This window comes from Mirounga angustirostris, unplaced genomic scaffold (genome assembly GCF_029215605.1).
Source record: "Mirounga angustirostris isolate CCGP_5_RB_7025 unplaced genomic scaffold, mMirAng1.0.hap1 SCAF_17, whole genome shotgun sequence".
In the NCBI taxonomy this organism is placed as follows: Eukaryota; Metazoa; Chordata; class Mammalia; order Carnivora; family Phocidae; genus Mirounga; species Mirounga angustirostris.
In genome coordinates, this window is record NW_026991725.1 from 33,952,826 (window position 1) to 33,970,319 (window position 17,494).

At 36.5% G+C, this 17,494-nt stretch overlaps 2 protein-coding genes across 2 annotated transcripts in view; both read right to left on the reverse strand.

Annotated features, from left to right (window-relative positions):
- The window catches only part of LOC123854694 (ATP-binding cassette sub-family A member 10), a 60,152-nt gene that overhangs the window by 2,633 nt on the left and 40,025 nt on the right, over positions 1–17,494 (reverse strand). The window contains 12 exon segments of the mRNA XM_064583320.1: positions 1,370–1,795; positions 1,797–1,823; positions 2,361–2,715; positions 2,937–2,997; positions 2,999–3,064; positions 3,926–4,040; positions 4,719–4,810; positions 7,486–7,572; positions 9,226–9,311; positions 13,162–13,164; positions 16,580–16,724; positions 16,921–17,091. Coding sequence (XP_064439390.1) covers positions 1,370–1,795; positions 1,797–1,823; positions 2,361–2,715; positions 2,937–2,997; positions 2,999–3,064; positions 3,926–4,040; positions 4,719–4,810; positions 7,486–7,572; positions 9,226–9,311; positions 13,162–13,164; positions 16,580–16,724; positions 16,921–17,091 — 1,634 coding nt within the window.
- LOC123853827 (double homeobox protein A-like) lies at positions 8,689–17,057 on the reverse strand. The gene is made up of 2 exons (XM_045888566.3): positions 16,921–17,057; positions 8,689–12,234 (listed from the first exon to the last, which is right to left on the reverse strand). The coding sequence occupies exon 2, from the start codon at positions 12,192–12,194 to the stop codon at positions 11,658–11,660; it is 537 nt and encodes a 178-aa protein (XP_045744522.1). The 5' UTR covers positions 12,195–12,234; positions 16,921–17,057; the 3' UTR covers positions 8,689–11,657.

Consider the following 17,494-nt stretch of genomic DNA (forward strand, 5'->3'; position numbering starts at 1 on the left):
CCATTTCCTCATTTCTTTGTATCTTCATTTCCTTAATATCCTTGTCCCCCAAAGACTGTGAGCACCATAAGAATCGTCTCTATTTATTGACTACTCTATACATGGTCTCCAGCATATAGTAGGTATTCAAGAAGTATTATTTTTTTAAGATTTATTTATTTATTTTAGAGAGAGATTGAGCACAAGTGAGGGAAGGGGCAGTGGGAGAGAATCTTCAAGCAGATTCCTCACTGAGTGTGGAGCCCAATGTGGGGCTTGATTCTACAACCCATGAGATCATGACCTGAGCCCAAACCAAGAGTCGGATGCTCAACCAACTGAACAGCCCAGGTGCCCCTCAATAAGTATTATTTAAAAAAAATGAATAGAAGTAATACATAAGAAAACCCTGTACATCTTTCTTTTTTTAAAAAGATTGTATTTATTTATTTATTTAGTCATTTAGTTAGTTAGTTTAGAGAGAGTGTGAGCAGGGGGGAGAGGCAGGAGGTTAGGGAGAAAGAGAATCCCAAGCAGACTCCCTGCTGAGCACAGAGTAGGACATGGGACTTCCTCTCACAACCCTGAGATCATGACCTGAGCTGAAATCAAGAGTCAGAGGCTTAACCAACGAGCCACCCAGGCGCCCCGCCCCAGACTTCTTTAAATTCAATTCAACTTTATTCTGCTATTCACATAGGTTTGGTTATCCCTGCTTGTAACTGACAGCTAACCACACACAAATTTAAAAGAACCATAGAGAGGATTAAATACCAATAATCAATTAATTTAGGATAGAGTGAATCTTTCTCAAGCAAAGGAGTGTGTGTTATTAGAGCTCTTGATGTAATTTTACATTCAGTAAAATGCTATAGGTTGATGCATAATTTTCATTGTCTATTAAAAAATATTAAGGGCCACCTGGGTGGCTTAGTCAGTTAAGCAGCTGCCTTCAGCTCAGGTCGTGATCTCAGGGTCCTGGGATCGAGTCCTGCATCGGGCTCCCTCCTCAGTGGGGAGTCTGCTTCTCCCTTTCCCTCTGCCTGCCTCTCTGCCTACTTGTGCTTTCTATCAAATAAATAAATAAAATCTTTAAAAAAAATTAAATTCCTGATTTTGTTTGTACTTTGTTTCTAATTTTTGAACCATTCCATCATTTACATACACAGGCACATGAGCACACACACACCTCATCCACCTTTTCTGAGATATGAAACACTCACTGAAAAAGACTCTTCAGTTGCTCTTTTTTCTGTACATCCGAGTGACCTCCAAACAACTTGTTTTGTAATAAGTAAGCCAGCTCAGCCTTTCTCTTCCTGTCCAGATTCATCCAAGACTAAATTGAGTGTGCTGTACACTTGTCACCCAAACCAAAAACGTCCTTTACCTTTCCTGCCGAGTAGCCTGTGGAAAGAGCTTCAGAATCTCTGTGTGGAGAGGCTCCACTCGAGTCGGGTCCTTCATTTTTATTTCTAGAAAATAATCTTTACCAAACTTTCTTTTCAGATGTTGAGTGGATCCAATACACCTAATCCAGGGAAGAGAAAAAAAGAGTTGAAAGAAAAAAAATTGGTCTTTTAATTTCCTCCTCAACTGCCAAGGCAGAGGAAAGTGATCATAGATTGAGGAGCTGAAGAGCACCAGCTGGTCACAGTGAACTGTAATTCTCTCTGTGAGAACTTGGGGTGTGTGGACGGGCTCTGTGAGGTGGGTGTGGACGGGCACCCACCTCAGCCTTCTGGACACCATGATGGCCACTCCATCACACACGGCCTCTGCCATGGCGTGGGTGGTCAGGAGGCGCCTCCTCTGTGTTTTTAACAATGGTCTGAATTGCCTGCCTAAAGATAAAGTAAGGGGCTGTTTGCATTTAGAAAATGATTTGGGAAAACAGGTGAACAGAAAGAAGTATGAGGAATAATAGAAAACTCTGTATTCATTGACAAGAAAAAAAATCTTTGCTCTAGAGAGAAAGAAAAAAACTATACTGCGTTATGTAATTATATTACCACATTAATTGGCTTCATAGAATGAAAAGTTGAAGATTGGGAAATAATAAAATATGTTTGTTTAAAAAGTTGGAGTGAAGAGAAACACCACATTGTAGGATTGTCCATAACTGAAGAATAAAAGAAGAAGAATGAGGCAGGGGAAGAGGAGTAAGAAAAAGAAAATCAAAGCAAACACATGCAAGATTCTATTAGATTCTTAAAATGTCTATCTTTCCTTCCTTGGGGAATTGTGAGCACTATACTGAGTTTCACCGAATTAAATACTAGAGGATGTGAGCCTCAAAGATACAATGGAGCAAATGTAAAAAAAATATATTAACTCTAGACTCATACTACTAACTCTACACTTAATATGATGCCCCTCACCACATCTGCTACTATCCCTCGGGGTCCACCCCCGTGGACAGCTCGTCCAGAATCACCACTGACGGGTCTCGCAGGATGCTCAGCGCCAAGCACAGCTGGAACGGGAGAACAGCATGTCTGGCACCGACGTGTGGGGTGCGCAGAGTAACGTGGAGCCCCCCTCCTACCTTCCTCTTTACTCCCTCAGATAAGGACTTCGTGGGAATTTTAAGTTGTTTCTGGGGCTTGAGAGCTTCCACCAATCTGACCAAAAAAAAAAACCCACTGTGATTATGCACAAAGCACATGTTCCTACCTAAACCAACAATATAGAAAACCTTAGCACCATCAACCTGAAAATAGTATATTAAAGTATATTAAAGGACCATTAACATCATCACAAACACTAAATCTTATGATTTGGTTCTTCTTCAGATTTCCCATCATTTTATTTGCATTTAAATTTAAAGACCTTTCCATATTTAATGAGGAAATGACATGTTCCTCCCTTCCTCCCGCTACAAAGTGTGAATGAGCCCTACCCCCCACCATGAAGTACTAAGAGCAGCATCCTTGTCCAACCAACATTGTCCAAACCTTTTTTAACGCAGGAGACATTTCTTATGGCTATTTTCTTCTTTCTTGTTGAAAAGCAACTTTCTTTTCTTTTCTTTATATTCCTTGTGTAAACAGCTTGCCATTATGACTGGCAAAACATGATTTTCCTGTTAAAACATGACAAAACATGATTTTCCTGTTAAATCTCAGATATTTTGTGCACTCATGTTTTATCTTTCATGTCCTAGGTTAGGAATATAACCAGATTTTGTTCAGCCTCTTTTTTTTAAATGAAGTACCCAAATGTATGTTCATGAGAGGAGATTACTACTTAGAAAACTAATTTCTTTTTTTATTTTATTTTATTTTATTTTTTTTAAGATTTTTATTTATTTATTTGAGAGAGACTGAGAGAGAGAGCACATGAGAGGGGGGAGGGTCGGGAGGGTCAGAGGGAGAAGCAGACTCCCTGCCGAGCACGGAGCCCGATGCGGGACTCGATCCAGGGACTCCAGGATCATGACCTGAGCCGAAGGCAGTCGCTTAACCAACTGAGCCACCCAGGCGCCCTAGAAAACTAATTTCTAATCAAATGCATTGGGTTTGCATTATGCCCTTGGCACTAATTTCATTTCTGGTATGTTTCTTATTGATTTCCATACAGTGTAAATTTGCTTGCTAATTATAGTTATTAATGTCATGACTTCAATATCATGCAAAATGAAACTTAGACTCTTGCAAAAGATGTGAGATCTTGTTAAGGTTGATAAAAATATCAGAGAATGTTTTGAATTACACTGATGAATAAAGACCTGGCAGGTTAAGATCCACAAAAAACTGAAGAAGAGAAAATTAAGAGTCATGACAAGATAGATACTTCAAAGGATGTGATTTAAATATGACCTACATGTGCTAGTGTTACAGAAACAAAAGCATGTTTTGAAAATAAAAACAAGGAGTTCGTCAACTCTACAGGACAAGCTACCTAGCCCAGTGTTTTATAAAGGGTTCAAGTTACTTGTTTTCACCTCATTCAGGTTCAGAGTAGTGAGTGCATCTGTTGTGTTCACTCTTTCAGCTTGAACATCTTCTTCTTCTGGCTCTTCTGGATTTGGATGATTTTCCCTACTTCTTGAGGAGATCCTACAGAGAAAATAAAATAACATAACAATGTGATTCTAGTTGTACAACAACTATCAAGAGAATGTAAGCCTCTACACTTAATTTATCCTCTGCTTTAAAAGAAAGAAAATGATTAATTTACTACCTACAAGATTCCCCTTGTAGGTAGCCATATCCCTTGAAATATTTTGACGGTGGTCTTTAAAACCTTTTATCCCATCTGTCAACTAGCTCTGGAAATTCCCTCAGATACAGACTTATCAGTGTTTTCAGTCTGCGGCCATCCAGATGGTCCTCACATTACATCATAAATTATCACCAGAATTGGCTTCTCTTCCCTTTTCAAAACATTCCACACACATACTGAACACACCAGCTCATTATCATGTCTTCTCCTTGGGGACTGAACTTGTTGTAAGCAGGAGAAAAAATAAGCTTTGGGGTTTAACCACTGTTAAGAGAGATGCACAGAACAAAAACTCAACTTGCCTAAAATCGGTAAGACCCGTGACTTCAAAACTATGTATCCCTGCATTCAATCCAATGTTGTTATGCTGGGTTTTTTCCCCAGAATGACAATGTCTAATGTGCCTGGTTAAGAATTGGATAGCAAATCTAACCTAATAAATTGATGTTAAATGTACTGCTACAAACATTAAATATTTAAATTATATTCAGATGTTAATAAATGTTCCTGACCTGAAAACTGGATCTTTCCTCATTGTTTCTTTTACATACTTCATTTCCAGACACCTTATAACGAAAAGGAAAATGCTACTCTGAAGGTATGGGTAAAGGCAAAGAAAGAGATTTAGAATTAGCATCATCGTGGGATTCAAATTCAGTGGACAGTATTTGCCTTTTCTCATGGAAGATTTGATCATTTTCTTATAAATTTGACAAAACCCTTATAAAATACTTTCACAAGACAAGTTTATCCAAACCAACCCTCTCATGGGGGGGGGTGGAAAGGGGGCGCAACTAAAAATCCCGCATTAAATTTAAAAAACTACTTTTTTAAGACATAGAAAAGCTGACAATATAGTAAGGATTTGTTTGTTTGTTTGTTTGTTTAATAGTAAGGACTTTTTAAGCCAAATCTAAGTGGATGTAGGGAGTAGGCTTGACAACAAAGCAACTCTCGACCTGAAGTTATTCTCCAAACCCTGAAACCTTCAAATTTCAGTTTTCACAGACTCTGCAGGAGAAGATGACAGAAGAAAGTATACGAGTATAGAATTTTCTTCCAAGCAAGGACTAGAATAGGTGATCCTTTAACTAATAAAGTGGGGCCTCAAAGGGTTTCACCCTTGGTGAAGGACATAAAGAACACCTGGGAGAGCTGACCGTAGGAAATGAAGTGGAAAGAGAAGCCAGCCTATGCACAGATTTGTAGCCTAAATTCACATCACCTGAATTGTCCAAAAAATCTCAAGCCTGGAATTTAGTTAAAAGCAGTACCAAACGGGTAAGCATCCCAAAGAATTTGGCAGAAGCAGAAGCAAACAAATTGGAATAGAAATCCCAGAAATTGACCCTGCATATGTGGACATTTTATATATGAACAGAGGTGGCCCTGAATATCAATGGAAAAGCACAGGCTTTTCAACAAGTGGTGTTGGGCAATTGGGTATCTTGAAAGACAGAAATGAAATAGACCCTTACCTTTCAACACGGAAAAAAATCAAATTCAGATGACTGAAAACATAAATGTGTAAGGAAAATATACATCTTTTAGAGGACGATATAAAAGAATATTTTCATGACCTCAGAGAGGGAAAGATTTCTTAAACATTATGAAAAATGAAATAAAATGCATTCATTATCTTAATAGATTTAGTAAAAAAAAATTTGATTTTTTTTTTTTTAAGATTTTTATTTATTTGTCACAGAGAGAGCGAGCACAAGCAGGGGGAGTAGCAGGTAGAGGGAGAAGCAGGCTCCCCGCTGAGCAGGGAGCCCGATGTGGGACTTGGTCCCAGGACCCTGGGATCATGACCTGAGCCAAAGGCAGATGCTTAACCAACTGAGCCACCCAGGCGTCCCAAATTTTGATTATTCTTGATGCACACAACCTTTGATAAAATTCAAGACTCATTCTTGATAAATAAATCAATAAGCAAAGACTAAAACCTCTAGTAAACTAGGAACTGAGAGAATTAACAAATACTCCATATTATAAACAGTTAACAGAATGCTAATGACTAAGTACTAAGAAGATTCTGAGTAAAATCATAAACAATGTAAGGATGCCTGCGAGCAATAGCATTACATTCCACGGTTGGTCTGTTCTGTTACCCAGGACTGCACATTGTAATGAATATATGCTCTAATCAAACAATTGTATAACTTTAGTATTTATTAGTGGGCAATTAAAAATAATTGTGTGCAGAACATCTCTGCATTTATTTATAAAACAAAGAATATACACTTGATATACAAAGACTCATGTGGAAATGTATAGAATTTCAAAAATTTATAAATTTATAAAAACTTAGGAAATCTTCTCCCTCAACAAATAAGTCTTCTGTCATTAAGAGAAAAAAAGGTCTGTAATCCATTTTGTTCCTCTTTTCTGTCTCAGTTACCATAATGCACAGATACAACATTTATATTTTATTTCAGTGTCTTCTCCAGTTTAAAATTGCACTTAAGGGGTGCGTGGGTGGCTCCATTGATTAAGCGCCCCACTCTTGGCTTCGGCTCAGGTTATGATCTCAGGGCTGTGAGATCGAGCCCTGAAACAGGCTCCACACTCAGCAGGGAGTCTGTTGGGAGAGTCTTTCTCTCCCTCTGCCCCCTGCTTGTGCTCTCTTTCTCTCTAAAATAAATAAAATCTTAAAAAAATAATAAAATAAAATTCCACTTAATTTTTTAACTTTCTTTTTCATTACTCAAATTAGTTTTTTTATCCATATTTAAATGAATTTTAGTCAGACAGCATTTGTGGTATTTATATATAAATCACTTCAAATTGTCTTTGGATATATATCGTATCAGTAACATATAATAATAGCAATCAAGTCTTTAGTATTTCTGGTATACATTATACTGTCATTGACTCCATATAGAAAAATACCCTTGGGGCACCTGGGTGGCTCAGTTGGTTAAGTAATGGGCTCTTGATTTCGGCTCAGGTCATAATCTTAGGGTTGTGGGATTGAGCCTCACTCAGGCTCTGTGCTCAGTGGGGAGTCTGCTTGGGATTCTCTCTCTCCCTCTCCCTCTGCCTCCCCCCACCCATGCTCTCTCTCTCGCTCTCTAAAATAAATAAATAAATCTTTTTCTTTTTAAAAAGAAAAAGAAAAATACCTTCACGTTTTGCTGCCATTATATTCGAATGTAGAATATAGTAAGAGTGAGTATTTTTAGGATATTTAAATTTGCCGTTATTTGAATAAGATCAAGTATATTACACAGTTATGAATCCTATGCAATAGACATTCTGGTAGAAAATTTTTCTTATGATTAAGACTGTTAAGAGAATGCTTTCATGGCCTTCCTTGATTTCATTATCCAGACCTTCCAAGTGTTTCATATATATATGGGATAGCTGTTGAAAGAAAACAAAGGCTAAATGAAAGTCTCTCTGCTTGATGCATATAAAATCTATACACTAAATATGCATATATTGTACTTGATGTTCCTTGGGGTGCCAGGGTATAATCCATGAATTGGGATAAGACTTGTTCTCTGATGCTAAAGTCTGTTGACGAGCTGACATTCTTCCTTGGTTGTAATCTCCAATATTTTGTCTTCCAATTTTATGTAGTGGGGATTTGCAGATTTCTTTTTTTTTTTTCATCTAGGCTGATATTATTTTTTTTTAAGATTTTATTTATTTATTTAACAGAGACAGACACAGTGAGAGAGGGAACACAAGCAGGGGGAGTGGGAGAGGGAGAAGCAGGCTTCCCGCTGAGCAGGGAGCTCAATGCGGGGCTTGATCCCAGGACCCTGGGATCATGCCCTGAGCCCAAAGCAGACGCTTAATGACTGAGCCACCCAGGCTCCCTAGCCTGATATTATTTTTAACACGTGAATATTGTATATTTTGTTTGGATGTATCCTAATGTCTATGAAAATTCTCAGTATTCTTTCTGGAAAATTCTTGCAGTATTCTTTCTGGTTACTGTTCTGTTTTCATCATCCTCATCTCTTTCCAAAAACCAACTGAAGTTGATCAGAATGTTAAAACCCAAGTAACAGGAGACAGCTAATTTTTTTACAATTGTAAAATAACTAGAAATAGATGTGTTAAATATCAGAATAAGATAATTATTGAAATTAAGCACTAAATTTAGTTTTGCATCTCTATCAGTTCTATAAAATAGGTAAACAAGGGAGACTATATAATTCTCTTTATTCATCTTATTAAAAATGAATGTTTCCTTAGAAGAGTCAAATATTTTTTCTTAAAAATCTTAAATGGATTTTTAAAAATTACTACCATTTAGTGGGCTTGGCAGGAGATATATATATATATACACAAACATATATATATATAACAGTTTAAGAACAAACATTTCAATCCTTTTAATAGGCTCAATGGAATAAAATAAAATAAATAAAATATCTTTTGACTATAGCTTTACAATCATTCCGATTCATCCTCCAAATGAATATTTTTTATCTGCCTTCTGTTAAGAAAATACTATAGAGCATTAACTATTCTTTTATTTAAGTTTTTATTTTAATTCCAGTTAGTTACATACAGTGTTATATTAGTTTCCAGAGTACAATATAGTAATTCAACAGTTCCATACATTACCTTGTGCTCGTTAAGGAGTGCACTTAGGTTAGGGGAGTACACTTAAGTTAGGGGAAATGATAAAGTACAGAACTGTGAGGTAGATCAGATTTATCAACAGTTGCCCCAAATTCACAGTAGTGCTTGGTTTCTCCCAGAAGTGCTTTGTAGCAACACACTTTTCTTCCCTTTCCAATCACACCTCCAAAGCAATTTATTGACACTAAGTGCCAAGCAATTAAAGAGTGCATTATGTCACATCTTCCATGCAGTCTTATTTTTTAGGAAAAGGGACTTAAACACAGAGATCAACCTTATTCAGTTTTGCAATCTTAATTTCAGAACTTATCAGCATTGAATAACTTCTAAATTTTATACCTGTTCCAACATTGGGCAAAGATTTTATTAATGGGCTACATGGTTAAGGCCAGTCACACAGTGGGTAATATTGCTCACCTTTACTAAAAACATGAAAAATCCAATTAAAGTGTAGAAAGGCATTGAAATCATGCATAAAATTAAACTGGGTTTTTCAAATTCAGCTGATGATAGGAAGTTGAGTAAAAGTAATGAGATCTAAAAGAAAAATAGCCAGAGGTATTATAATTTTCTCAGTCACTATATAATATTTTAAGCTATTTTCTATGAAGAATCTGTTTTCCTAGGAGATATTCTCATTTTCAGTTTTCACCTTATATATAGCTATATTGTTAGGATTTCCTCTTTAGGAAGCATGAAACTATCATTACAACACAGGATTATAATAAACTCTGACATACTCATCTAAAAGATTTTGTACTATCTGATATGGATGGAGAGCAACAAAAAAAGAAGGGATGTAACATTATTTTATCACCCAGAATCCTCAAATGCCTTCACCATCAGGATAAACTTAAGAATTAACTGGCAATATGACTTGGGAACTTAAAGGACAAAATAAATATTGAGGTGGGTATTTATTGCCATATTTAAGCAATAGGAGAAATACAAGAATTATCCATTTTGATACTAACGTAGGAAAATTGAAAGGTTTAAAACATCCTCAGAGGAGTGAATAAGTCATGGGGATAAAAGGCACAGCATAAGAAGTAGAGTAAATGACATTGTAATAGCATTGTATGGTGACAGATGGTCGCTACACTTGCAGTGAGCATAGCATAATGTATACTTGTGGAATCACCAAGCTGTACACCTGAAACTAATGGAACACTGTGTGTCAACTATGCTAAAAAAATTCCTCAGAGACAAATAATAGGGACAGCACTGCACTGTAGGTAGCAGCCCATATTCCCACCCAGACTACTTTGGTAGTTTCGTAAGCGGACTCCCTGGCTCTGGTTCTCCTTCCATTACAAATCCAGGGGACATTCTGAAGAATGGTTTGGTTCGGTTTGAATAAGAATCACTTTCTTTTACATATTCCATTGAATGTAAGCCCTCTGATTGCAAAGACTGTTTTGTTCAAGCAAAGTGGCACATTAACAGAGAAATGCAATAAATATCAATGAATGAATATTGGGAAGGCAAAGAGTAAGGAGGATTTCTCATTATGTTTTTTATTCATCAAACAATCAAAAAAGATACATATTAAGGGTCCAATTTATGCAAAACATTTTGTTAAGTGGGACTGTAGTTACTGTAGTTGTAAGAAAAGAGGAGAAAGAGAAGAGGATAGAAACTCCTATTGAGCATCTATGGAGCATTTACTGTTTGCCAAGTACTTGGATGAACTATTTACTAGCACTCTGATAGTTAATGTGCTTTGAAAAACTCAATCTTAACCCTTTAGAGTACTATTGTTATTATACATATTTTCTGAGGTTCAGATAACTGAAGTAACTTGCCCAATTGACTTCTAACTAGTCTGTGCTAGATCAAGGATTCAAACTGGGGGCCATCTGACTCCAGAGCCCAAACTCTTAACCACTCTACTTTTTGTTGTATGAGTCAATTGTCCATACATCCAGCTAATGTACAATGTGTTGGGTGTCAAGATATCTATGAAACAATACAACCAAAAAGCATATAAATAATGTTTCCTCCACAAGAACAAGAAACATTTTCTGAAGGAAAAAGCAATATAAACTGAAATAATCTTAGGGTTCATTAGTTTATTTTATAACCTTGTATCAGAATCTCTTTGAAGATTTATTGCCCTTACCATTTATAATGGTTAAAGGTTTTGCTTTAACAAAATATAGAGCAATATGTCTTAAGTTTTAGAAAACTGAAGTTAAACTTTCTAATTCTATAAATGCAATGAAATAACTTATCTTTGACCACCCTACCTCCTTCCTCCTATTCCCTTTCTTTCCATTATCTTACTGCACTAATTACCTCATCTATCTTGTCCCAAACATCAGGAAAATAAAAAAGAATCCTCCCATTAAATCTTCCCTCTGGCAAACAATAGCAACAACAGTACATTTTAAGGAGTTGTAAAACACTTCCTGTTTCTACTTCCCCTTTTTATATTTACTCCTCCATCTGCTATAAACTAGATTCTATATTCACTGCTTTACAAAACTGCAGTTTTACAAGTTAGTGGTAGACTTCTATATGTAGAAATACAGAGGAATAGATATCCTAAAAAGACCTTACCCACACCATTTGAAACAAATGCCCTTCAAATACACTGCTAGCCTCAGAAAAACAGTGAGGGAATTCTTTTTTTTTTTTTTGGAATGTAACTTTATTAACTGGGTTTGAAATTTTAGCATATTTAAAATTACCACACTCCTTGTAGAAATCCCTATTTGACCAGATATTTTACTTTTTAAAATATCTGCTTCAGGGGCAGCAGGCTAGCTCAGTCAGTAGAGATGTGACTCTTGATCTTGGGGTCATGAGTTTGAGGTCACGTTGGGTGTGGCGCCTTGAACTCTCATTCAGAGATCCTGTTCCTGGTCTTGTCTCTGTTCTGAGTCTTGATCATCAGGTTCTCTTTTTCTCTGGACATGGAATCTGGATCTCCAACTTTGAAACCAAATTTGGACTCTTGACTCTGGAATGCCAATTTCTTTAGCAAGTTGCTCTCTGGTATCAATGCCAGGATAAGGGTTGTTCATAAATGCCTCGATGAGGGTGTGTAATTGCGAAGAAGTGTAGCTGGTATGACACCGTCTGTCTTCTCTACTTTGAATCTCTTCTTCAGAGTGATCTTGATCTTGACTTGATTCTAAGTCCTCATCGGGTTCTGATTTTTTCTGGCACTGGTGCCTAGCTCTTCGATTCTGAAACCATATCTGGATTCTGGACTCATCAGTGTTGATTTCTAAAGCGAGTCTTTGTTTGGTAGCATAACCTGGGTAAGGATTTTGATGAAATGCCTTGATGAGGATTTTCAATTGATCTTCTGTGAATTTGGTGCGGCTGCGTCTCTGATTCATTGTTATGGTCTTGTTTGGAGAGTTGTCTTGGGCCATGTTGGAAGAGAGTTCTGAAGTCTAAGGATCCGAGGGAATTCTTTAAGGGCAAAAACAAAGTCTGAAACCTGACTTGGACCTTTAAGTAAACACTAAATCTGAAAGACCTGGGAACAAATGCTTATTCCAGTTTGGGGATGGACAGGCAAAGACTTCGGCCCTCCTTAAGGTCCTTCCCTCCAAGTACCTTCAATAGAATAAAGAGTAACCCTCTTTATGAGTATTCCTTGCAAATCCCATATTAAGGCATGGTACTCTAAGATGGCTTATGCAATCCTATGTGGGTTCTACACTGCACGTCTTGTGAAAGTAACTGAAAATTCTTTTAGGATGAAGACATCCCCAATTTGACATCTTGAGAGTTTCATACTTAAAGGTCAACTAAATATGTGCTCCCAGTTAAAAAAAAAAAAAAAAAAAAGGAAAGAAAGCCAAACATACAAAGCAATCAGCCATAATAAGGGTAAATGAGGAGGGAAAAAAAACCAACACATACACACATATTAAAACTATCTGTAGACTATTAGAATTGTCAAATAACAAGCAAATATTATTTTCAATTAAATGTATAAGGAAATCAAACCTGGAATAAAGAACACAAGCAAGTAACAAAAGACCACGAGGAATAATTGGACATGTTTGAAAGAGAACCAATTAGAGTTTTAACCATCTGAGCCACCCAGGCGCCCCCAATTAGAGTTTTAGAAAACAAAGTTGAAATTTTTAAAAGTCAGTCAAAGATCAGAAATAAATTAGAAAGAGCTGAATACGAAATAACTGAATTGGACAGAAATTCTGAAGCATTTCCCAGAGTGCAGCAAGGACAAGGATATGGAAAATTTGCACAAAATGCTAAGAGATGTGGAGAATAGACTGAGAATAACACTAACACTATCTCAGTAGACTCCAGGGAGCAAACAATATTTTATTTTTACTTTAGTAAGAGAGGTAATATTTGAAGAGATACTGGCTGAGAATTTCCCTGAACTGACAAAAGAATTCATGGATTCAGGCAGCACAATTCATTTTTAAAAAGATAAATAAAAAGAAATCCACACCTAGAAACACTGTAATGAAATTAAAGATGCTAAAGTCAAAGACCTTAAGAGCAGTCAAAGATGGATCTTCTACAAAGGCGTGGCAAAAGAACTGACAGCAGACATCTCAATAGCAAAAACGTCAGCAAGAGGTTGAGTATATTTATGTGATAAAAGAAGATAATTGCCAACCAAAAAATGCATATGCAGTCAAATTAACTTTTTTTAATAGCTCTCTATGTATAGTTTTATTTATTTATTTGTTTATTTATTTATTTGACAGAGAGACACAGCAAGAGAGGGAACACAAGCAGAGGGAGTTGGAGAGGAAGAAGCAGGCTCCCACAGGGAGCCTGACACAGGGCTCGATCCCAGGACTCCAGGACCATGACCCAAGCCGAACGCAGGCGCCCAACCAACTGAGCCACCCAGGCACCCCCCAGTCAAATTAACTTTTAAGAATGAGAGTGAAAAAAAGAATAAAAAAAAAAAGGCCCTAATAAGAGAGAGAAAAGACTAAGCTCCAAGTGTGAATAGTGAACAAATAATGGTCAACAAAAAGTGTCTACAAATCTTTTTTAACTTCCTAAAATAATAATAATAATAATGTTTATTTGTGAGATTTAGAAAAAGAAAGAACAAAACACTAGAGAACAGCATGTAAGTAGGTTAAGCAATTATTGATCATAAAGTCTCCAAACACAGCGTTGGAAGTAATTAGGATATTGACTAACTTTAGGCTTTGTTAAGTTTAATATGGGGGGAAAATCAAGGATATCATGGGCTGAATTGTGTCCCCTTCAAAATTCATATGTTGAAGTTCTAAGCCCGGTAGAACATGACTGTATTTGGAGACAGGGTCTTAAAAGAGGTAATTAAGATTAAAGAGGTCACGGGGTGGGCCCTAATCCAATATGACTCTTGTCCTTATAAGAAGAGGAAATCTGGACACAGACACACACGAAAGACCATGTGAAGACACTGGGAGATGGTGGCCATCTACAAGCCAAGGAGAAGGCCTCAGAAAAACAACTCTGCAGACACCTGGATCTTGGACTTCTACCTCCAGAATGATAAAAAATAAGTTTCTGTTGTTGAACCCACCCAATTTGTGGTACTTTATTATGGCATTTGCAGCAAACTAATGCAAAGAGTAACCACTAAGGTAATAAAATCTGGTTTATGACTTCCAAACCAGAAGAGGGTAAAATGTAGAATAAAAGAGAATAAACAAATGTTTTTTAAAAGATTTTATTTTTTTATTTGACAGAGAGAGACACAGCGAGAGAGGGAACACAAGCAGGGGGAGTGGGAGAGGGAGAAGCAGGCTTCCCGCTGAGCAGGGAGCCCAATGCGGGGCTCGATCCCAGGACTTTGGGATCATGACCTGAGCTGAAGGCAAGATGCTTAACGACTGAGCCACCCAGGTGCCCTGAGAATAAACAAATTTGATTGAATAAAAAACCAAAAGCAAGAAAGACAGGAAGCCACATAATGCATATAAATATATAAAGCCATAAAGTAAATATACATAAATATAAAGCCATAAAGTAAAATGATATAAACAAATTGAAATATATTAACAATCACAAGAAATTCATTAAATTAAAAGCATGGATTGTCAGATTGAATTTAAAAGCAACAACAAATAAAATCCAACTATATTCAGTTGACAAAAGACACACATTGAAGCATAAGGGCCACTGGAAGGCTGAAAGTTAACACATGCAAAAAAGATTTACCAGGCAAATATTGAATAAAAGAGATGTGGTGAACTTTTATTAATATCTGATATATTGACTTTAAGACCAAAAACCATTATTAGAATAAACAGGGTCACTACATAATGATTCCAGACTGAATGCACCCAGTAAAATACAGCTGACCCTTGAAAAACATGATTTTGAACTGTGCAGGTCGGTCCATGTATACATGGGTATTTTTCAGTAAATACAGTACTGGAAAATGTATCTTCTCTTCCTTATGATTTTCTTTTTTTTTTTTTCTTATGGTTTTCTTAATAACATTTTTTTCTCTAGGTTGCTTTGTTGTGAGAATACAGTATATATGTAACATACAAAATACGTGTTAATCAACTGTTTATGTTATTGGTAAGGCTTCCGGTCAACAGTATATATTTTGGGGGAGTCAAAAGTGATATGCATATTTGGGACTGTGTAGAGGGCTGGGGGTCCTAACCCCCATGTTGTTGAAGGGTCACCTGTAGTCTCAAAATATATAAAGCAAAATTGATTAAATGAATGGATGTAACTGACAAATCTACCTTTTATTGGGAAACATAAGGGGAAAAAAACAAATAGATCAAGGACTAATTCCAATAGTTAAGGAGGCATTACCTTGTTAGGACATTTGACTATTGTAGCACAACCACTTATAAAATTGACCCGAGGAATGATATGATTAGGTATTATAGGAAGGACACTTAGAGACTAAGAAGCAATTTAATAGCCTTTAGGATTTCTGCTGGCATACTGAGTTCTCCAACTGGTTGTATTTGTGGCATTCCTGTCCACACAAAATCCAACCTTTGGATATTATCCACAAAGACCAGCCACTGTGACTATAACAGCCCAAAGAAGTACGATGTTGGGTCTCTTTACCCCTAAACCTTCTATCCTGTCCCCAGGATATACAGAAGAAAGAAAAATCCAGAAGAAAATGGAAGAATAAAAAGATAGACCTTGCTCCCTTTCTCACTACTGGTCCCCAAACTAAGGACATGCCTGAAATGGGTTTGGGGACAGAGCTATCCACTGCTTATGAGATTAAAGTTATGATTTGGATGTGGCTGGCCTTTTCAGTTTTTAAGGTGAATCTTAATTAACTGTTTTAATATCTGAAATGATCAGAAAGCTATGGTATGTTCTCAAAATGTCAACAAGGCATATTATTAACCAAACTTTTTCATGTTTATTTATGTTACTAGTCAATATGGCCACCTATCACACTTCTTTTTTTTTAATAAGTAGAATTATTCAGGAGGAAAACTACACTGAGTAGAGAGGGTTAGGTTCAGGTATGATTCTTTTAAGTTTTTCCCACTCTGTAAAATGAGGGAACTGTCCCAAGTGATCTAGTCTTTGATGATAGATAAGCCATGCCAAGATTTCTACAGATATTTTGCTTCTCTCCAAAGAAACAGAGATGTAAAAGAAAAACCCCAAAGAACAGATGGAAAATAGGAGAAAGAAAATGAACAATACTAAAACCAGAAACATGGTCCAACAGTAATGGAAGTACTAAAGAAGTAATTCCATTCTTTTCTAAGTAAAGTATTTACACTTAACTTTGCATTTTTAAAAATAAGTTTTAAAAAAAACTTAATACAAATGTGCATACTACATGGACAGATACTTACAATAAGAAAGCCAAGAGACCAAAAGCCACTATTCTTTCTCCTGTTGCAAAAGATGAATGAAATCATGTATGTGAAGAATATAAGAGAAGCTGAACAACCAACTATGTAAACCACCTACGAACAACAAGGTCAATAGCAAGAGAGCTGGCTGGTGACGTGTGGGACAGGGAATGGGGAGATAATTAGATCATAAGGCTGTGTGAGGCGATTTTCTTACGTACAACTTTTGTTAATGATAGTGTTAATGAAAGATATTTGTTTTGATTCTATTATTATATTCAGCCTGGTTAAAAAAAAAATGATCACTTACAAGAGCAAACATGAGTCCCAGTGAAAAGTTGAGGTCCAAAATCATGAAGTAGTTAATTAAATATATTGAAAGAAGAATCAAGCAGTATAACGGAATGTCCACCAAAGCCTGTCCAGTCCAGTATGCTGAAGGACACAGGCCTGAAATCCATAACTGAGACCAAGTTTTTTGCTGATAAAGAAACAGAAGGGATATAGAAGGGTTTGAAATGTTAGTTAGAAAATGTACTGCATTTATGCAAATACATTAATTCTTGGTAAACTTTAGAAATAGCGTGTTGTAGTAGCAGGTAGGTTTTTTTTTTTTTTTGTCTATATTATTTTATATGGTGAATCTGAGCTTCAGTAACTTTCTAACCCACGTTTAGGTAAGCAGGCCTCAGGACAACTAAGACATTAACACTATCACAAAGAATACAGTGTCTCTGTGACTGGAAAATAGGTTTCTCCTAAGTATCTGACATCCAGTGTGGGAATGTGTATAGCCAATAGCTCAACATGAAAGGTCTGACTTATTTGTAAAGTTGGTTTACTTTTTGATGTAGATAAATAAAAATGACTATCACATCAATTTT